The sequence below is a fragment of the Mirounga leonina genome, unplaced genomic scaffold (genome assembly GCF_011800145.1).
Source record: "Mirounga leonina isolate KUSES-001 unplaced genomic scaffold, KU_Mleo_1.0 Mir_126, whole genome shotgun sequence".
Lineage (NCBI taxonomy): Eukaryota > Metazoa > Chordata > Mammalia > Carnivora > Phocidae > Mirounga > Mirounga leonina.
This window is the reverse complement of record NW_023270314.1, coordinates 34092180-34115422: the sequence shown is the minus strand read 5'-3', so window position 1 is coordinate 34115422 and position 23243 is coordinate 34092180. Positions and strand designations below refer to the sequence as shown.

The window sequence follows — 23243 nt, the reverse complement described above, 5'->3', positions numbered from 1 at the left end:
CTGGGGATAAAAAGGTTCTGCTCTCATTAGCCTACATTTTAGTATGAATTGTGGATCATAAACAGATAAAAAACAAAACATTTTTTATGAAGAAAAATGAAATGGTAGTGGTATAGAAGGGGCTTCTTCCACATCTTCTGTACCTACACTTGATGTCTGGGTGTCCTCAGTGACATTTCAGGTATTAGGTTATCACAGAAGCTAATGCTTTTCCAGGCTAGCATCTTTCTGGCTGTAGTTTGTTCCCTGTTATATGATCTCACTGAAGACTTTGTGAATAGAAAATAACTTTGTTTTAGAGGGAAAAAATCATTGCATTGTAACCCATGCAGAGAATACTTGTATATATTGGTAAGCGAATAAGGTTCTGAGTATTTAGGAAAACCATGCCAACTAGTGTTTTTGTTTTTATTGGGGTATACATGATAATTCTTTATATTGTGGAAAGAAAATAGACTATTTAAAACATTTTATTTGATACAGTTTTTAAATTTATAGAAAAGTTGCGAGAATAATTTAAAAAACTAGAGACCCTAGTAATGTCTCCCACAATGCCCTGATAATGTGTTTTATGGCAAAAAGATCTACTCTGAATTCGTAGATCATATTTTTGTAGACGTCCTTAATCTGGAACAGTTCTTCAGTCCATTCCTTGATTTTTGTGGCTCACTGTTTTAGGCAAGATGAACACAGGGCAAACATTTTGTAGACTTTCTCAATTTAGGTTTGTCTGATGTTCATGATCCGATTTCATTTATGCATTTGTGCCAGTACAATCCCTGAAGTGATGCCGTATTCTTTTTATTGCATCCTATTATGTTGCACATATTGTTGATTTGTTCCCTTATTGGTGGTGTTGACTTTTATCGCTTGACTAAGATGGGGTCTGCAAAATTTCTTCTCTGTGAAGTTGGCCTCTTCCTTTGCCTGACATTGGTGTTTTGTTGGGGAGATACTTTGAAACTGTGCAAGTATGCCATTCTTCATCCCATTTTCATCCACTAGTTCTAGTATTCATTGGTGTTTCTTGCCTGAATTATCAATATAATTGTTTGTAATGGTGATTTTGTAATTAGACTGTTCTTTCTGTATTCATTATGCATAGTGTTACCTGTTTCCCGTTGTGAGAAAGAGCTTTCTCTTCTCTCCACCATCCCCTTTAAGAAAAAAAAAACAAAACTTTGTTTATATCAGTATGGACTCGTGGATTCCTATTTCCAATGTGTTATAATCTGTTGCTATCATTATTAGGATGCTGAAATTTGGTCAGTGAGAATCCCTACAAGTTAGCTTCTGTGTTTTTTCAAAAATACTTTGTTGTAGAGGCATATGTATAACATAAAATATGCCATTTTAATCATTTTTAAGTGCACAATTCACTAGCATTAATTACGTTCACAGTGTCGGGTAAGATGGTTACACTAATAAACACGATTTTCAAAACTTTTTTTCATCATCCCAAACAAAAACTATACCTGTTAAGCAATAATTCCTCATGCCTCCTTACTCCCACCACCATTTTACTTTTTGTCTTTAAGAATTTGCCTGTTCTTGGTATTCATATAAGTGGAATCATACAATACTGTCCTTTTATGTTTGGCTTCTTTGACTTAGCATGATGTTTTCAACATCATGGGGTAACAGAATGTCATTCCTTTTAATGGTGTATAATATTCCATTTTATATATTTACCACATTTTATTTATCCATTTATCTTCTCTTGGATATTTGGGTTGTTTCTACCTTTTGGCTATCATGAAGAATGCTGCAGTGAACACTGACAAATAAGTATCTGTTTTGAGTCCCTGTTCTCAGTTCTTTTGGGTGCGTACCTAGGAGTAGAATTGCTGGGTCATATGGTAATTCTGTGTTTAGCTTTTTGAGGAACCGCCAAACTGTTTTCTGTAGCGGCTGTACCATTTTGCATTCTCACCAGTGTACAAGATTCCCAGTGTCTTCACATACTCACCACCACTTGTTATATTCCTTTTATTATTGTGTGCGTATGTGTATGTGGGGGTGTTCTGTTAAGTGCTTTTAAAAATTAAAACCTAGATTACAGTCATTTCAGGTTCTAGTTATTTTGTAAATATAATATAGCAAGTTATGGCCTAAAATGTTCACAGGCACTATCTGTGTAATGAAATGATTGATTCATTTACTCATTGTGTATTTTTTAAACTACTCCGTGGTGTTGTGAGAATGAAAGTGAATAAGAGCTACCAGAAGGAGGTTATGTTCTTTGTTGTCAGACAAAGCAGAATGGGCTGGGTTGTACTTACTGGGGTAAGTTCTGACACGGAAGGAATTCAGAAGAATGATGGTAAGATGATGAGGAAAGACTGAGGGGGAGGGATCATTCGAGTTGAACTCTGAAGGCTAGTTAGCATTTCTGTCAGAAGAGATGGATAGAGCTAGAGGAAGACTACTTAAGTGGCTGGGACATAGCAAGCAAGTACATGGTATGTGCATGATGAGGCCATTTTGGCCGAAGCACAGGTGCTAGTGGACATCTGAGTTGCTGGAGTCTGGCAGACAGAGAGAGGGAATAAAATTGCATAGAAGTCAGGCCTGGAGATGAATTTGGAGGAATGATTTTTATAAAAGTGATCTTTGAATTGGGCTTTGGGTGCTTTACAGGCAGGAGGGGATGACTCTTACTTTAGGAATGACATCAGCTTGCATAGAATATGTAGAGCAAAGTAAGAGGCAGCAGACAGCAGCTAGAGGGCTAGTGTGGCACAGCTCTTATATGTTTCCTCTTTAAGACCTGAGGTGAAGGGAGGGCAGGTGGAGAATTTGAGATGATGCTTGGGTGAATAATGGAGGGGAAGGGTCTTCCCTAGAAACTCAGGCATCTTGGAAACTCAGTGCTAAACTGCAGCTCAAGGAAATCTTGTTGAAACTTATATTCCTTTAAGACCTTTTAAAAAAAATAGGAATGTGAGCTAATTTTAGCTAAATCTATTATGTGTGTATGAAAATGAATGCTACTTTGGAAATTCAGTGCATGCAGTAACTCTTTTCATTTAAATACTCCCTGTATTTTCTTTTAAATGGTTTTATGAAGATTTTCAGTGGAGCCCTGTACATATTAACAGTTCCAGCGTTTCCTGTGATCTTTTCCATCATTTATTTATCTCATGTGATAGGTGTAAATCACCTTGTGCCATCTACTTGACTCTGGAGAGGTTGTTCATTTGTGGCAATTCATTTACTGTACTCTGATAACTCGTATTAATATGGGTATGTTTTATAATGTTAGAGGCTTTTCTGGAGGCTTTGTGTGAATTTTTTTGAGGTATAATCAACTTGTTGTCCTTACCTTTTTTATTGTTTTTGTTGTTTCCAGAGGCTTTATGTGGATCTTTTTTTTTTTTGAGGTATAATTGACATATGACCTTAATTTTATTCTTATCCTTTCTGTTGTTATTATTGTCATCTTGGTAAGTGTGAAGTGGTATCTCATTATGGTTTTGATTTACATTTCCCTAACGGTTAGTGATGAGCAACATTTCATGTGCTTATTGGTCATTTGTATATCTTCTTTGAAGAATTATCTGTTCATTTTTTTTGGTCCATCTTAAAATGAGGTTGTCTTTTTGTTGAGTTTTAGGAGTTCTTTATATATTCTGGATATTAAATCCTTATCAGATATATGGCTTGCACATATTCTGTTCTTTCGATAATGTTCTTCAGTGTTCAACATTTTAATTTTAATAAAGTCCAGTTTCTCTATTTTTTTCTTCTGTTGCTAATGTTTTTGGTGTCATATCTAAGAATCCATTGCTAAATCAGTGTTGTTTTGTTATAACTTGTCCACATCATTCTTTGATCACTTTCTTACCTTCGGATGCAGGATTTCCCAGGTTATTCTTATGTTTTTTCCTGCCTCCGGCCTAAAGTCTAAGCTATTTCTCCAAGGAGCACAGATTCTTTATTAGTGGAAAGTCCAAGATCTGGACACTGGTGTACACACACACACACTCTCTCTCTTTTACATCTGTGTTTATTTTTACACATTATTTACATATATTGAAGACCATGAGTTTGTGGCAGTATCCTTTCCTCTTTTCCATACCATATTTTACCCCCTCTTTTGTCAGCAAAAAAACTGGCTCCCAGTTGTTGGAAGAGACAGTCCTCCATGGGTCTCTGGCACTCCTACACATCTTGCCAAGATATGCTAAGAATGCAAGGCCCTGACCACTTTTTATCCATGTTATTTCTCAGAGTGGAGTTTGTAGTGAGCATTCTTGAAAGATAAGGTAGTTCTTCCTCTATTTCAAATAGCAGGCTTGCTTATTGCTTGGTGTAAAAATAGTGGCTTCCCCACGTTTTCCTTAGTTGTGAACCCACTATGTGTGTAGCATCGATCTTGGCCTATATCACATCATTTCTGTGGGACTTGGAACCAGGCTTGTGCAGACAAGCCAATGCTATGTTGCTTGCTATATAAAATCCTTTGTCTCAGGAGTCTTGTGTCTTCTACCAGTATCCATGAAACAGTAACAGTCTAACTTATTAGCTTGTCACTAGGATAAAAATCTGATCCCAGACTTGAAACCAGTATCCTCAGTATTTTTGCTCACATTCTTTATGTAGTTAGTCTTCTGACCCCTTGGGTCTTCCTTCTTGCTCTGTCCAGCACTTTACTTCTGCAGATTGCCATCACTGGCTGCTACTGGGCCACCTGCTTCACACCATCTTCCACAGATCTGTTACTAGCTGTGGAACTTTTGGGTTATAATTTACCTAATCTTTTTCACTTTCTGTTTTATGTGTTTCATACTATAGCACCTTATGTATTTTGTAAACCCAACATATATATATATTAGTGGTTCATATCAAATAAGTATGGAGTCATTGGAAGCAACTGGATTAAATAACAGCTAACAGAGGAAAAATGAATGTATTGTTTTCTTTTTTTTTTTTTTTAAGGTTTTATTTATTTGTTAGAGAGAGAGGGCACAAGCAGGGGAAGCGGCAGGCAGAGGGAAAAGCAGGAGAAGCAGGCTCCGCTGAGCTGGAAGCCTGATGTGGGACTCAATCCCAGGACCCCAGGATCATGACCTGCGCCGAAGGCAGACGCTTAACTGACTGAGCCACTGAGGCATCCCGAATGTATTGTTGTCTGTCTCCTCCCACACTCCCACCCTCCCTCTGAAAGTTGTCACTTTTTTCTTTAATAGAGCCACATACCTGATAATTTATCCACATTTCAAGCATATCATCATCTGTTCATCTTGGTTCTGTATATACAGTGATCTTATTATCTCTTTGTTCAAAACACACTTGTAGATAAAATTCAGAATATATTAGGATCTACTTCATTTTGTATTCAAGGAACATGTCATACTTTACCAAGGGTTATTAATTTAGACTGAATGAGGTGGTTTTTAACAGTCATTTTTTCCCTGTACTTATGAGGTCTTAGAATAAACTTTAGGGTGGAACTGATGTAGAGTATTAAATAGTATTTAGAAATATAGAACAAGAGTATCACTACATGGTCAGCATACTTTATTTTTAAATGCTGAGGGTTTTTTTTTCTGTATTCGCATATGGAAAGTTTCGATTAAGTAATTTAGTATTTTTATATCTATCGATTTTTTTTATGCAAAGGTTTTTTATTTTAAAGATTTTATTCATTTATTTGAGAGAGAGCACAAGCGAGAGCTAGAGAGAGGATGAGCAGGAGAAGGGACAGAGGGAGTAGCAGACTCCCCACCAAACAGGGAGTTGGACGTGGGGCTTGATCCCAGGACCCCGGGACCACGACCTGAGCAGAAGGCAGCTGCTTAACCGACTGAGCCACCCAGGCATCCCTAAAGCAAAGGTTTTTTTGTTTGTTTGTTTGTTTGAAGATTTTATTTATTTATTTGACACACACAGAGAGAGCACAAGTAGGCAGAGTGGCAGGGAGAGGGAGAAGCAGGCCCCCTGCCGAGCAGGGAGCCCGATATGGGGCTCAATCCCTGGACCCTGGGATCATGACCTGAGCTGAAGGCAGTTGCCTAACCGACTGAGCCACCCAGGTGCCCCTAAAGCAAAGGTTTAATTTTGAATTTTATTATAGTGATTTTTTATCTTCTTAGGTGATATACTATTTGACAGAGAAAAATACTATAAAACATCTTTGGTTTATTAGTTCAGTGGTACAAATGTTTATTGAGTGTTTACTTTGTATAGGCTACTGTGCTTATATCACTAGCTTAGCGTCTAGTGAGTGAAGTAGATGCACAAGAAGATAGCCTAATATGATACATGCTGAAGTTGCATAAAATGCTGTAGGAAGATGGAAGCATTTACCCTGTTCTGGGGGGGTTTATTGAAGATTTCCTGTAGGAGCAGATAACATGAACAAAACTTGAAGGAGAAATAAGGGTTGACCAGAAGAAGGGTAATAGTGAACATATTCCTGCAAAAGGAGGAACGTGAGCAAAGCTGTATAAAGCATGATGTATAGAGGTATTAATGGATGCATATATGTGACCTAGGGAATTGTGAATTAAATTATAACAAAGAAGTCTGAATAAATAGTTTTAAAAATATAGTTTTATTGGGCTCCTGGGTGGCTCAGTCGTTAAGTGTCTGCCTTCGGCTCAGGTCATGATCCCGGGGTCCTGGGATCGAGCCCCACATCGGGCTCCCTGCTCAGAAGGAAGCCTGCTTCTCCCTCTCCCATTCCCCCTGCTTGTGTTCCTGCTCTCGCTATCTCTCTCTCTGTCAAATAAATAAATAAAATCTTTAAAAAAAAAATATATATATATATATAGTTTTATTATGTTAGCAATGGGGAGCTCCTGAAAAAGTTTCACCTGTTAGACTAACCCAATTGGAATGTAGTTTCTTTTGTCTTCAATGTAGAGGATGATTTTTTAAAGATTTTTCATTTATTTTTAGAGAGAGAGAGCAGGGGGAGGGGCAGACGGAGGGGGAGAGAGAGAATCCCATGCAGACTCCCTGCTGAGCTCGGAGCACGATGCCACATAGGTCTTGATCTTGTGACCCTGAGATCATGACCTGAGCCTAAATCAAGAGTGAGATGCTTAGCTGACGGAGTCACCCAGGCACTCCTAGAGGATGATTTTCTTTAAAGGTTTTATTTATTTATTTGACAGAAACACAGCTAGAGAGGGAACACAAGCAGAGGGGGTGGGAGAGGGAGAAGCAGGCTCCCTGCAGAGCAGGGAGCCCAGTATGGGGCTCGATCCCAGGACCCTGGGATCATGACCTGAGCCGAAGGCAGATGCTTAACGACTGACCCACCCAGGTGCCCCTAGAGGATGATTTTTTAAAGGTGGCATTGGAGATAGAAGAAGAAATGAATACCTGAATTAGAGAGGGGAGGTTGGAACGGAGAAAAAGGGTTAAATTTGATAAATGCTTAGGAAGCAAAAAATCAGCAAGATATGGTTGTTGGATATGGGAATAAAATGTGGGAACTATCTGGATTTTTGGTTTTGTTTACTATGTGTATAATAATACCATTATCTGAGATTGGCATATAGGAGGAATGGTTTCAAGGGAGGAGCTGCATTCAAAAGTGAGATTGTCCAAGGATAGGATGTAGTTAGACAAGAGCAGTGAACTGAGGTCAGAACCCTTGGCCTTTATGGAAGTGTTGGAAAATAAAACTTTTTAAACAATATTTGGGGTCACCAATGGCTGATGCAACTGAGTACTCCAGTAATATAAAGATTAAAATATCTTGGGTTTGGCTGTGTCAGGACGAATGAGATATGAGGTGGTAAATTCAACATGAGTGGATATGTTTTTGAAAAATACTGAGATGGAAAGTAGGCAATGCTATATGTTGCAAATACAGGAGACTTAAAAGTATCCATGAGGTGAATGAAGGTCGAGGGCACTGGCTAAAGGAAGATCATCTAAAACCTTTTTTTTTTTTTTAAAGGTGATCAGTGACTTGAGCATATTTATAATTGAAGTGAAAAGAGAAAGGTTCAGGATACAAGGCAGAAAAGGGAATACTGATGAAGACAAGATAAATGAAGAACAGGATGAAGATCTTTGATTTGAGGGCCTTTTAACAGGGAAAAATCACATACTGGGAAAGGAAGGATGGGGCAGATGAAGGCCGACTGGGGGAGAAGGGATTTGGGCTGGCGGTTGAGGTAGTTCATGGCGGAATACTGCTGTATTTTTTTTTTTTTAAGATTTTTATTTATTTATTTGACAGAGATTGCAAGAGCAGGAACACAAGCAGGGGGAGTGGGAGAGGGAGAAGCAAGCTTCCCGCCGAGCAGGGAGCCCGATGCGGGGCTCGATCCCAGGACCCTGGGATCATGACCTGAGCTGAAGGCAGACGCTTAACGACTGAGCCACCCAGGTGCCCTAATACTGTTGTATTTTTTAAGGAAATGAGGTAGCTCATTGAAAAGGAAAGTTTTGGTGCTAGGTTAGAAGACTTTGGGAGGATTATCCGGATATTAGAATAGCTGCTGAGATGAATAGGAAATTGAGTTCACTAATGATAAGTAAAAATATGACTAGTGGAATTGAAGGCGCAGTGGAAATTAAAGACCATGTGTCTGTAGTAGGTTCAGTCTGTAGGCTTGTGACATTCAACTCTAACAGTGAAGAAATAAAAGATTTTGGAATTAATTCAGGTTTGGGGTTGGCTAAGACGATGTATCAGAATTGCCAAGATGGGAAGTTGCTGGTACTCACAGTGCTTCAAATACTGTAATTGAAGCTGGAAAGGCAGTAAGTGAGGCTGGGACAGGGTTCGTGGCTTGTTAGAAAATAAAGGAGTCTTGTAGGTATCTATAGGTGGAATTATTATAGGAGTGAGAAAACTGAAGGATAAGACATTGTGATAAGAATGCAGTATTGGATTCTGAAGAAGAGCACTACTGGGTAATAAGTGGCAAGGTTTAGGATTTAAGTGTGTGACTAAGGTATTGTGAAGAGGTAGGAGGTAGTTGAGGACTTGCTATACCATTGCACAGATGATCCACATGAATTTTGAGTTACCCATGATGTGGATAGGATGTGTTACAGTGCATACTGTATCCTTGGGTTTAGGAAATGTGGGAAAGTTATCAGAAGGTTGGTAATACAGGCAATGTGGGTTTATAGTGGAATAGCATGGACTTAAAAGAGTTTGTTGGGCTCTTTTTCCCTTTTCTTAGAGGATGGGGGATTTAGACCATAATCCTATGTGTCGTATACTTCAGGACCTTGAGACAGTCATCAGTGCGCGCTTAGTACTCAGGAGTTTTAGGGGAGGTATTTGTGTTCAAATACCAGGTTTCACTTAAGGAAGTTGGAAGGATTGGCTTATGAAGAGGCTGAGGTTGTAAAACCATTTACAAGATCAACTCAAGTTGCTGTATTTTGTTATTTATATATACACAAATACAATTATTAAGCATAAAGTACTTGTAACACAGGAAAGCAGTTAACATATTCATGTTTCTGTGGTAGTAATGCCCCTCTTTGTTCATGGAAATAACTCATGTACCCTTCGGTGGAATGTAAACAATGCTGAGGGGCAGATTGGAGCAGCTGTTACTTGGTGCAAAGCTGATGTTTGCTATTTGGGAATGTAAGCATACCGTGGCCTGCTTCAAAAGAAGAAATCTGGATTTTTAAAAGGTTAAATTTCTTGAGTTTTCAGTGTTTACAAGTAAATAAAACCAGAGTTTGCAATCTCTGGAGTGAGGCAACAGTCTGGGACTCTGAAATGAAGAGCATGTAATAGCAGCTTGTCTAAGATGGTGGTTTCCAACCCTCGCTATGCTCTCAATTAGGTGGAGAGCTTTTTTTAAAAAAAAAAGTTCCCTGGTCCTCACGTTTGGAGATTTGATTTACTTGGCCTGGGCATCAGTATTTTTCAAAAGCTCATCAGATGTCCTAATGTGAAGCTAGACTTGAGAACCACTGGTCTAATAGGTAGTATGGAGTGACAACAGTCACAAAACCATAGGTTCATGTTAACAATGACTTCTCGGCACCTTTTCTCATTTATGGTAACTTCATTTGTCTTTATCCTTGACAGCATTTACTTCCTTTGCTTATGTTTTTTTGTTGTGTGGTGGTGGTGGTGGGTTTTTTTTAAGATTTTCTTTATTTTTGAGTGAGTGAGCATGAGCGTGCAGAGGGAGAGGCAGACTCCCCACTGAGCAGGGAGCCCAATGTGGGACTCTGTCCCAGGACCCCGGGATCATGACCTGAGCCAAAGGCAGACACTTAACCAACTGAGCCACCCAGGTACCCTTTGCTTATGTTTTTATAACTTGTGTTTATAAGAATCACTTAGAAGCTCATTAAAAATGAAAATTTCCAGGCTTCATCTCAAGAGATTCTGATTCAGTAAGTGGAGACTTGGAATCTCTATTTTCACAAGCCCCCCAGATGATTGTGATGCAGAAGGTCTGGAGACTGAAGTTTGAGAAACACTGCCCTATACTCTCTGATGCTGGTGACAGATAAATCTATATCTATAGCCTTGGCTTCTTCCTGAGTGCTACATTCCTACATCCAACCATCTTTTAGAACATCTTCATTTGAGAATCCCAAACTTTTCACTGAAATGAAATAAATCTGTTTTGAGAACACTTCTACTTATTGTCCACACATCTTAGGCACATAGGTGGACTACATTTCCAGGTCTTCATTCCTGCTAACTGTGGCCACATGGCTAATTTATCTCCAGTGTAATGTGAATAGGAGTTCTACTTCTTCATGTATTCTTCCACACACATTTACCTTTTGCCATCTTGCACGATGGGCCCTGGAATGGAATGACAGCAGACATGTGACCTTGAAAGCCACATGCTGAAATAGAGTGGTCAAGTGTGGGTTCTTGGGTGATTGTGTGGAGCAGAATCTCTCACCCTGGAATGCCTGCTCTCGACTGTTTTGTACAGATAAACTTCTTTTGTGTAATGACTCAAGATTACATTTTTTGGTATTTATGTTACAGCATTTTAGGCATATCTTAACCTCAATAAGAATCGGCACTCTTTTAGGTGTTAGAGATCAAACTGGATAACACAGATAAGATCTATACTCAGGCTGGGAGATCTTAGTCCATATCTCGTGCCTAGAATGCTTTTGATGCAAAGTTGTTGTTTTGTAGAAAGAGCTCGGGCCTTGGGTCACCAAACTTCTCAATTTTGCTGCAAGATAATTGTTTGGTTTTTTGGGTAGTATAGAATAAAAGATAGTGTGGGAAATTCCTTATCTTAAATCATAGTGCCCCTGGTACTTTTGTTTCCACATTTAAGAAAAGACATTTGAGGTCTGCGTTTAACTTATTTTTGAGTTCGCGCTATAAGTTACCAAGCCACTTTGTCAAAATTATTCTTTTTTTTTTTTTTTTAAGATTTGATTTATTTGACAGAGAGAGAGAGTGAGTGGGCGATTGCACAAGCAGGGGGAGCAGCAGGGAGAGGGAGAAGCCGGCTCCCCACTGAGCAGAGAGCCTGATGCGGGGCTCAATCCCAGGACTGATCATGACCTGAGCCAAAGGCTGACACTTAACTGACTGGGCCACCCAGGTGCCCCAATATGATTCTTGAGATCTTAATTCCTTTTTAAAGTTTCTGTTGACTAGAAATGAAGTAACTAATATTTTGTGTGGAATATTTGTGCATGTTGGATGTGGGAAGGAAAGAAAAATGAGGTTCTAATAAATAAAATGCCTTCTTTCCCCCCACCCCCTGCTATTCTTCCCCCCTACTTTACTGAATTTTACCCTTAACCAGTAACTATATCCATGGAAACTGAGGGATCCATCACAGCTTGTCTGGTTTGACTGGTGCGAGGGGCTGGAATTACCTCAGGGATGTATATTAATAAGGGGAGACTCATGAGCTTCATATATCTACTTTTGAAACCAGCATTCAAGGTAATTAAGTGTAGATGGTCCCAGGAACACATTTTGAGAAACAGTGCTTTATAGGGCATTAGTTCTTCCCATCTTCCGTTCTTCTGGTGACTTTGCCTTCTATACATGCTCAGCATTATGGCTGAAATGTTTGTGATATAGTCGAAGACACTATCTTAACTATCCTGACATGAGCCGAAGGCAGACACTTAACGACTGAGCCACCCAGGCGCCCCGACACTATCTTAACTATCAAGTAGGTACTTTTTTGGTGATAAAAACATCAGCTAAACATGTGGGGGTTTTGTGGTTTTTTTTTTTTTTTTTTGTCTTCATGGTAAGTATTCTAGTTGTACTGTTAGTTATATATGTTCAAAGGCTCTTTTGTATTTGCCTTATAATTTATTGTATTGAATCCTTTATATGTATTGATATCCTCATTTTCAATATAGCTGGAAAGCCTATATATAGTTTTGAAGGTTTTTGATGTGAAGTTTTCTTTGCATGGTAAATAGAACTTCATCTTACAGTGCAAAGTTTTTACCCTGTGATGTATGGAATGACATTAAAAAATATGCCCAGGTTTCCAGTATCCTGCTCTATTCAGCATGCTTCAGGGCTATTGTTAAAACAAAACCCAAAATTCTTTCTTAAAATCAAGGTGATTATTTGCACAAAGAAAATTATACTAGTTGATATCAATTGAATTTTATAGCTGATTATGAGTGTTAGGACTAATACATGTTTAAAAAAAAGTATGAATAAAGTGTTATTTCTATCAACCAGTTTTTACTTTTTAATTTTTTTGAGTAAACTAATGATAACCTAGAGATTCATGTTTTGCATTTTAAGTATTCAATGACAATTGTATATATGGCTTTGTTTTAATTTGTACAGTTCTTCAGGAAACAGTACTGTATTTTAATGTCTAGCTTAAATTTATTTTACCTCTGTAACTTTAAATTCTTAGATTTTCTTGTTAAAAATGAGATCTTACATTTGAAGTAATTTTAATGAATCTTAACTAATTGTCAGGAAAATGGAAACCTCTAAGTATGTCAGAGGGTTTGAGTCATTAGCAGTCTAGGGTCATCTTAAAGAATTTAGGTCCTATGAAGCCAGGCTAGTTCATTTCCAGTTTACCCTGCTGTTATTATGTAGCCCTTTAAGCTTTCAACCTTCTTCCTTGGTAAGATCTGGACTCTGTTTTTATATCCTAATCCTGTGACGCCATCAAAATCATTTCTCAGTTTTTCATCCTCTGAGATGCTGCTTCTGAAATTGGTGGATATATAAAGAGAAAAGCAGCTCAGTAAAAATAGGTCCAGATCTCTGAGCTTCCTACTTGTCTTGCATCTTGGTTCCATAGTTCTTTATTATAGTCTTAGCTCTTTGATGATTCTCAGCAGTTTACTTTAAAAAAAAAAAAAAAGGTCCAGGGGCGCCTGGGTGGCTCAGTTGGTTAAGCGACTGCCTTCGGCTCAGGTCATGATCCTGGAGTCCCGGGATCGAGTCCCACATCGGGCTCCCTGCTCGGCAGGGAGTCTGCTGCTCCCTCTGACCCTCCCCACTCTCATGTGCTCTCTCTCATTCTCTCTCTCTCTCAAATAAATAAATAAAATCTTTAAAAAAAAAAAAGGTCCAGTTTTCCTAGATTTTCTCTTGCAGTCAAGGTAGTTGGAATTACTCAATTCCCAATTTTTGGATGTAGGTTTTGAGTGTGGTAGTCATGTTTTGTTGAAGTAGCAGAAATTGAAGTGCTTCTTGAAGTAATGGTATCTTTGTCTTGAACTCTATGAAATAGAAATATTTTTAAATGGTATGCCAAAAATTTTGTTAGTAGAAAATGTCTATTAAATATATAGTATAGAATTAAAACCATGAGTGAGTGTACCGAAATACAAGCTATTAAACCAAGAGCAACAGAACACTTAAAATTTTTCTATTTATAATTATTTTGTGTTTGTTTTATCATTAGTCATTTGATAGCATTTAGTTGCAATATGTAATAGCAGGCACCAAGATTTAGGAAACATAATGGGAGGGAAAAAAAAAATCTTTAAATTTAACCTTTTATTATAAAGAGCTATTTTTTTTTCAATATTTTATTTATTTATTTGACAGAGAGACAGCTAGAGAGGGAACACAGGAGGGGAAGTGGGAGAGGGAGAAGCAGGCTTCCCTTGGAGCAGGGAGCCTGATGCGGGGGTCCTGGGATCATGACCTGAGCCGAAGGCAGACGCTTAACAACTGAGCCACCCAGGCGCCCCTAATTTCTTATTAAATAAAAATAAGTTTTAAGTGTTTCCATTATAGGGGCATCTGGCTGGCTCAGTCAGTAGAGCGTGTGACTCTTGATGTTAGAGGTCAAGAATTCAAGCCCCAGGTTGCAGGTAGACTTTACCTAAAAAAAGAAAAAGAAAAAAAAAAAGACGTTTCCGTTATAAAAGTAGTACAGTTACATTATAAACAAAACCTGAAGGAAAGGAAAAAAATTCCTACTGAATTACTAGGAAGAAATTTACTAATGAAAGCATTATTGATTGAGTTATGTTTAAAAACTCATTGCATTCTCTCATCAGTTATTATGCCAAAGAATTAAAAATAAATCTATGAATAAATCTATAAATAAATCTTTGTTTAGGTGTAAGGTTAAGATATAAGATTGTTCCGTTTGCCCTTGCCGTACTGTCTTAATTAAAAAGAAAAAACTCAGCCTTTGAATATCTATTTTTAACCTAGATTTATCATAAGTTATAATGGAAGACAAAAATTTAAGAAAATTAGGACTCATTTGTTTCATAAAACTAACATCATGTGTTCTAGTACCTTGTGGTATCTAAAGAGTACCCACCATTATTCATGGTAGCTATTGTGTACCTCTGTTTGTGATGGAAAGAAAATTAAATGAGAAGTAATAAATATTAAAATGCCCATCTTATTTATGAATTAGTGAATTGTTTCAATTTTTTCCCCGCAAACACTGAAACTCATGGTTGACGTTTGAAACCAAGTGCAAACTACCTTAAACAGGTGTTACACCAAGAAGACAAAGGAAACCAAAATATTCTGCAGCCTTTTGTGACATTAGATTGAGCCTAGCAAAAGCCAGATTTGTACAGACATATAGAGGAGAGAAAAAGGAAACTTGTTAATGAAGATAAAGCATTCTGACAGAAAAGAATGATACTTCCAGCTCTATCTAGTGTTTGCTCTCTGTGTGGACTTTGGAAGTTTAACCCTGTTTTGTGAACTAGAGTAGTGTTTTCCATTTTTAGGACCATTGAATCCCTAGCAATTTCCAGGCCAATCCAAATTGTTTATTATTCATGAGGAAGCTTATGTGTCTGTTTATCCTTGTTTTCACTACTGGATGAGATCATTTGCCTATTTGATTGGGAAAACTTAAAAGAACAGGTTATCTTAAATACATATTTAGTGCTGTGATGCCATTATCTTCATATCCTTCACCATTTTTTTATTGGTATGTTCAATTCAACAGTTTTGTCAGCATGAATTAAATTATGAAACATTACTATTTAAGGCTTTGCCATTGGTATTAGGATTTTCCCCCTTAATTGGAAATTTGCTTTAAATCCAATTATAACTTATAACTTTAGAGCCCTTTTTAGCATGTAGTTTAAAACTTGGTATTTTGATGGAAAATAGGCTTATAATTATTTAGCATTTTTTCTCTTGAGGGGTCTTTCCCTTCTGTCCCTTCCAAACATTTAGCTTTTTAACCAACCCGAATTTATCATGATATGAGTTATAAGAAGAGAATTGATCATTCATACCCTAAATTGTCTCAGAGTTAGGGAAAATGTTTAAAACTTAAGGATCCATGTGTTTGGGTTAAAAGGTTAACCCAAAGGTTAAAAAGGTTAAAAAATGAGATCACGGACAACAACATGACAAAAGCCTGAAACTATAATAATAGATACCATTCATTGCAAAGTTGCTGTGTTCAGAGAAGTTAGGAAAATGAAGCTCAGAGATGTTGAGTAAATTAAGGTCAAAAGGCCATATATATGCAGATGAACTAACTTTTGAATCTACATCTGTCTGTAGGGAATGCTCTTAGAAGTGTCACTGTAAATAAATATGTTTAACTTTATTTTTTTATTTTTATTTTTTAAAGATTTTATTTATTTATTTGACAGAGAGAGACACAGTGAGAGAGGGAACACAAGCAGGGGGAGTGGGAGAGGGAGAAGCAGGCTCCCCGCAGAGCTGGGAGCCTGATGCGGGACTCGATCCCAGGACCGTGGGATCATGACCTGAGCTGAAGGCAGTCGCTCAACCAACTGAGCCACCCAGGCGCCCAATATGTTTAACTTTATTAAACTCCATGTTTCCCAAAGTTATTTACCCATAGAACCCCCTCTTTGGATTTTGTGGTGAGATGAAAAATACCAACATCTTGTGGGTTAGTATTTTTTGGAATGTATTTTGAGAAAAGCTTTTTATTATTATGTCAGTTCTCTGGTAAAAAAGAAGGTATAAATCAGCTAAAACATATCCCTCTATCATTGTGTAATTGCTTTCCAAAATATAGCTTCTGAAGTGCAAAATTTTAAGAGATGGGCAAGGGATAGGATGGAAAAAAATCTCCATGTATTTCTTTGTATTCTGTGAGAAATATGAATCTGTAAGTAACCTCTTTTCTCTATTAGATTGTTTGAAAACTTTCAGGAGGTACGTAACTGTTTAGATCAAGGGTCGGTAAACTACAGTCCATTGGTCAAATCTGACCAGTTGTCTTTTTTGGTAAGTTTATTGGAACACAGCCAGGCACATTTGTTTACCTATTGTCTATGGCTGCTGTTGTGCTCTGCTGGAATGTTGTTGAGAAGCTGTGATGGAGACCGTACAGCTCACAAAGTCTCAGTATTATTTGCCTCTTTACAGCAAATGTTTGTTGACCCCCAGTGTAATGAGTGGTCTTTTTGCCTCCTTTTCACTTTATATGTGCTTCATGTCTGTGTACTCTGTGAACTCCATAGCTGAATTTCTTGAAATTGAATTATCTATATTTCATCCTCTGTAAAGTAAATTCCTTGGGAAGTCAACTTGAAGTGTTTTCTAGAGGTTTTATTATTATGAGTAGGTTTTAAACTCCTGCCAATATACAAGATTCTGTAGTTTTGCTTTTCTGAAGGATAAAACTATCAAGCAGTTCACATTGGCATACTTAGTTGTTTTTTGCGCAAACCATTATTGATTTGATAGAAATATAGTAATGCTGTCGTAGAAGAAGCTAACATCTGTTGAGTGTTGTGTACCAGTCCCTGTTCTAAGCACTTTACATATATTATCTCATTTACTCCCTGCAACAATTCTGTGAGGTAGGTAGTACTGTTCCCACTTTATAGATGAGGAAATTAAGGCATAGGGCGGTTAAGTAACTTGCCATGAAGTTAATAGTTACTTTGGATGGGTCTTTCAGTACTTAGGCGTCTAGTTCACGAGGGCCTTAACATGCCCTAACCCCCTTTCTTTCCTCTAGTAGGTGATGCTTCTGTTAAGCCCTGTATACAGGGCTAGTATTTCAAACTTTGGTGCTCTATAATTCTGTGAACTCTAAGGCCCTCTGATTCATCATTATGCCTTTCCCATTAACATATGATACTTTCACAGGGCAGTTAGTGTGATCACTATAAACATACATCAGATCTCTTCTCAACCTTGTTCTTTGTGAGGTTCCATTTCTTTTATCTAAAATAGCCTCCTTCACATCCACCTTACTTTATATTACTTGTCACTCAGAAATGTTTTATTTATAGGCTCTTTTCCCCATTAGAATATAAGCCTGGGGCAGGGACTTCATCTTTTCACTTCAAAATAGAGTCGGTATATTTTCTACCATTCTTTGTTTATCCCTTTTCCATACCTGGAACCTAACTGCCCTCTCAACTCACTTGCCTCCAAATTCCTTGAGTTAGATGAGTTCTGGGCATACTTCTGACAGGCCACTGTTCCATTGTTATCTTTGAATGTCCCCATTTATTCCCCCCTGTCCTTACCTTTGTACTTTCTGATAAATTTTTTCTTACTGGATGATTATAATTTCTGGCTCACAGTCTTCTCTATCCCTCTCCCTCCTGATTTGATGATACATTTTTTTTTTCTTTTTTGGTCAAAGAGAGTTTATTTAAAATGAAGCTAAAACTTTTTTTGCATGAGAAAGATTGAATAAACCTTACACAGAAGTAAAAGATTAATAAAACATTAAAAGGAGAGATTTCCTGTTAATTGGAAGAAACTGTATGATTTTTGTTAATAAAGAAGACAAAGTTGTATCTGCTTTCTTAACACTCAGGAATTAAGGAGGATTTTCCATGTCTGAAAAGAGGTTAGAATTTCTGGAGACAGAGTTCAGTACATTAAGAGGATACATCCAGTGGGCTGAATTGCTCTGAAAGTTTCTCAGCAGAATCCATAGGACCAGTATCTGCCACACGAAATGGGTGGCAGCAGGCAGTTGATGATACTTCCTTTTTTTTTTTTTAAAGATTTTATTTATTTGAAAGAGAGAGCACGAGCATAGGGAGAAGCAAACTCCCTGATGAGCAGGGAGCCCAATGTGGGGCTCGATTCCTGGACCCTGGGATCATGACCTGAGCTGAAGGCAGATGCTCAACCAACTGAGCCACCCGGGCACCCTTTTTACTTCTTATTTCTCATTTACTTGTATGATCAAATAAACCCTTTCCCTTAAAGTATTGTTCCAATTCTCTCCCTTCCTTCCTCTGCCAGATTTTTTGGAAGAAAACTAATGGCTCAACTCCTTTAGTAGATATATCTTGATTTTTTTATAATCTGCTTTGGTTTCCAAAGTTTTTATTGGACAGCCCATTCCCTGGTCAAATGACTCCTAAGTCGTTAAATGCAGAGATCTCTTCCAGCCTATGTAGTATATGGTATTAACTTTCCTTTATCCTTTAAGACTTCTCTTCCTTTGCTTTTTAGTAAATGCTTTTTAAAGTTTTCACTCTTCTGATTACTCTTATTTTTGTTCACATTAATATCCTTTAAAACTTATTTGCTTTTTCTTGAAACTTGGAATACTTTCCCTACCGTGTAAATCTGTGCTGTCTAATATGGGAGCTGGTAGCCAAAGTTCCATTGGAGATATGGCCAGTTCAGACTGAGATATTCTGTTAGTATATAATACACACTGGGATTTTCAAGATTTAAGGTGAAAAAGAGAGAATGTAAAATATCTCATTAAATTTTATTTATTTTTTAGATTATTTTATTTTTTAAAGATTTGGGGGTCCTATTGCATACAGCCTTCCACCATTTATGGACCCCTCCCCACTCTTTCTCTTCCCTCCTGGAACAACCCAGATTCCTCCTTTCCTAACAGCTTGTCAGTCCTTTTTTTAAAATTTATTTTTAATTTAAATTCAATTAATTAACATATAATGTATTATTGGTTTCAGAGGTAGAGGTACATGATTCATCAGTCTTATATAGCACCCAGTGCTTATTACATCATGTGCCCATCTTAATGTCCATCACCCAGTTACCCCATCCCCCCACCTCCCTCCCCTTTAGCAACCCTCAGTTTGTTTCCTATGATTAAGAGTCTCTTACGGTTTGTCTCTCTCTCTGGTTTCGTCTTACATGTTGATAATATTTTATATATATTGGGTTAAATAAAAAATATTGCTAAAATTAGTTTCACCTCTTTCTCTTTATTTTTTTAAAGATTTTATTTACTTGAGAGAGAGAGCATGAGTGGCGGGGGCGGGGGGTGGCACCCTGTGGGGAGGGGCAGAGGGAGAAGGAGAAGCAGGTTCTCTCTTGGGCAAGGAGCCCGACCTGGGGCTTGATTCCAGGACCCTGGGATCATGACCTGAGATGCTTAACTGACTGAGCCACCCAGGCGCCCGTTTCTCTTTTTAAATATAGCTGTTACATCTGTGGCTTGATTATATTTCTGTTCAACAATGTTGATATAAATTTTATCTTAAAGATCTTCCAGATCACTTTTCCATCTAATACAAATTTCTCTTCTGAATTGCAGTACCAGCCTTTTCAGCCTTCTGGAGCATTTACTCCCCCGGCGTCCCCCCCCCCCCCCCCGCAACATACTAAGCTTCTTTAGAACCAGGGTAGTTCCCCATAGTGCCTTTCATATATTGGGATATAGAGATAAAAGAGATAGGAATATTAAAAATATATATACACACTAACATGAATAAATGACGTGGCTAGTATTACTACTTTATCAAAGAGGATACTTAAAGTAGATGATGCTGGTTGTGATGTTTTTGCTCAATCTGATGGGAAATATGAGGGATTGATGTGAAGGGGAGGAGAGACCTTACTCTACTCGGAGATATTAAAAATCTGACATGTACTTCCCCCAAGTATATTCAGTCACCCCAGGCCACTCTGATGGTTCTGAACTATGCTGTTGTGATTTTACCGCCATCTGGTGTCAGGATTAGGAAACTGTAGATCAGTACTTTGTCTACTCCCCCACCCTGCCTCCTGCTGGACAAAGTAGGCAGTCTTTACTGGGCATGTGGGCCTGCTGCTCTTCTTCACCTAGATAAGTTACCGGTAAGAGCTCATTTAATTTCAGTGTAGGAAATCTTCTTACAGCAGTCTTTCCTTGGCTTCCCTGATAACTTCCTTACCGGTTTCCCTCATGTTTCTGTGGCTCTTCTCTTTCATTCTCAGATAGTCCATTTCTCTTCCAATGTAATTTTTTAGTCCTAGATTCTGGGCCCTACCCGAGGCTTTAAATACTGCCTATTTATAGAACAACTTATAGTTATAGCCAAAAAATCTCTTCTGATCTTGTCACTGATGTGTCTAGTTGCCTCCCAACTGGCTGTTACGTGAGCATCTCAAACTTAATGTGTTCAAATCCAAATGTGGATCTCTTACCACACCCCAGTTTCTCAAATCTCTTTTTCTCATTTCAGTAATTCATCATGCCAGAATTCTTGGAATCATCTTGGCATCCCCTGTCTCTTAACACTCATTAGTCATTCACCATGTCCCATTGAATCTATAAAGATGCACTCTTGTGCGTGTTAAAGTGCTCCCTGCTCTGGCCTTATCTAAGCTACCACTGTCTCTTGTCTGCATGAGTCAGCTCCTAATTAGTCTCCCTGTGTACACGCTTGACTGCATTCACATGTTTTATGTTAATTTGTTTAAACTGCCTCTTCTAGCATGAGAGGTCCATGACGGGGGAGTGACTGCATGCATTTGGTTTATCATTGGGTCCTCGGCCCCTGGTACAGGTCCTGAGACCTGTGTAATACATATGTAGCCACTAGGCTCTCAGTGATGTTGATATGGCTTCTGTAATTTTGCTGATTGAGTTCGAATGCATTAGAATTTCTTGAATGCTTTATTTTGGCATTAGTATTTTGTCTGAGTTCATTTATCCTAAATGAGTTTTAGCTCTTTTCTACTTTGGCCCAGAGAATTATAATTGTATCTGTAAGGACAATATATTTTGGGTTTTAATCTGCTAATGACTATTTATGTATTAGGGACTGCTGATCAATATGCTGAAATTTTCTGAACATTTGAAATTTCACGTCATTGGTTTGTCTCTTAGCATTCTTCTTTCTGAAATGCAATGTTCCTTAATTTTAATATGGAAATACACTTGTTAAATCTTCGCTTAAAACCTGTTTGATGCCAAGTGTTCCTTTAAATGGAGGCTCAGATCTTGATAGTTCATTTAGTAATTTTGGTTTGCTTTGATGCTTTAAATCTTTTTAATTTTTTTTAAGATTTATTTGTGAGAGAGAGAATGAGAGACAGAGAGCATGAGAGGGAGGAGGGTTAGAGGGAGAAGCAGACTCCCTGCTGAGCAGGGGGCCCGATGTGGGACTCGATCCCGGGACTCCAGGATCATGACGTGAGCCGAAGGCCAGTCACTTAACCAACTGAGCCACCCAGGCACCCTGCTTTGATGTTTTAAAGTTAGTTTTGCTTTATAAAGTTTTACTCTTCGGACTTTCTACGTTGAATTGGATATTGCTTAATAAGGAAATTTAATTTGTAAAAGTAGAGGTGATTTAGTAAAAGCTGGTGGTTAGAGATAAGCAACAATCTGTACGCTAAGGATGCAAATTCAAGAGAGCAAGGACTTAATAGGTATACACCAGGGTTTCTCAGCCTTGGCATTACTAACATTTTGGGTCAGATTTTGTTGTGTGCTTGTATCGGACTTGTCCTAGGCATTGTAGGGTTTTAGTGGCATCCCTGGTCCTACCCACCAGCAGCAACCCCACCTCTCCAGTTATGACAACAAAAATGTCTGTAGAGACTGCCAAATTGGAACGTGGGAAGCAAAATCACAGCAGTTGAATACCAGTAGTATGTAGTATACTTAGAAGTGGATAAGAGATCATGAAATGTCTCACTTGGGAAATCTTTGATATTCTCTAGATGTCTTTGAGAGTATGGTAGCTATGTAGAATATTGTTAATGGCAAACAGAAGTAGAGACTTTATGACTATGTTTTTCACATCATAACATTTCTGTGTTTACTTAGAATAAAGTCACTTGATCTTAACCACCTGGTTCTATCCCCAAACTGAAAAAGTGTACGCATTCTAAATCATACATCACTGATAAAGTTTTTTTGTGGACTGACATTAGAAGTTAGGTGATGGGGTGCCTGGGTAGGCTCAGTCAGTTAAGCATTGACTCTTGGTTTCAGCTCAGGTCATGATCTCGTGGTTGTGAGATTGAGTCCCACATTGGGCTCTGCGCTCAGTGCAGAGTCTGCTTTAGATATTCTCTCCTTCTCCCTTTGCTTCTCCCCCCTGTTTGTACTCTCTCGATCTAAAAAAAAAAGTTAGGTGGTGGTTAAAAAAAAGGGGAGGGGGAGCCAAGATTACAGTGTAAAGAGTAGCTTATAATCAGAGCTTTTGCCATTTGTATTGTGTATGTAAGTTAGAGGATATAATTCGCTTTTTTTTTTTTTTTTTCTTCAAAGGGACATGAGAGATGGCTTTAGAAGAAAAAGTTTCTATTCTTCCCATTACACGAGAGACCGGTCTCCTCATAAAAGAGACACTCCTTTTTTCAGAGACTCACCTGTAGGTCGGAAGGATTCTCCACACAGCAGGTCTGGCTCCAGTGTCAGTAGTAGAAGCTACTCTCCAGAAAGAAGCAAAACGTACTCTTTCCATCAATCTCAACATAGAAGTATGTATTTTTAAAACTTCTTTTACAACCTCCACTAATGAGAATGTACTGATTCAGATTGCCTTATAGGTATTGTAAGATATATTTTTAACCTTTTATTTTGAAAATTTTGAAACATAGAAAAGTTGAAAGAATATAATGAATACTACACACACACATTTTTTGGAACCATTTCAAGTTGCAGTTC

At 38.0% G+C, this 23243-nt stretch overlaps 1 protein-coding gene across 12 annotated transcripts in view; it reads left to right on the top strand.

Annotated features, from left to right (window-relative positions):
- PPHLN1 (periphilin 1) overlaps positions 1–23243 on the top strand; it is a 157187-nt gene that overhangs the window by 28065 nt on the left and 105879 nt on the right. For all 12 annotated transcript variants that reach the window (XR_004678780.1, XR_004678779.1, XM_035002855.1 and 9 more), the window contains one exon: positions 22845–23056. Coding sequence is in view for 10 of the 12 variants with exons in the window: in XM_035002855.1 (XP_034858746.1) it covers positions 22845–23056 (212 nt within the window). In the remaining 2 variants the exon portion in view is untranslated. The remainder of the gene's footprint in view (positions 1–22844; positions 23057–23243) is intronic.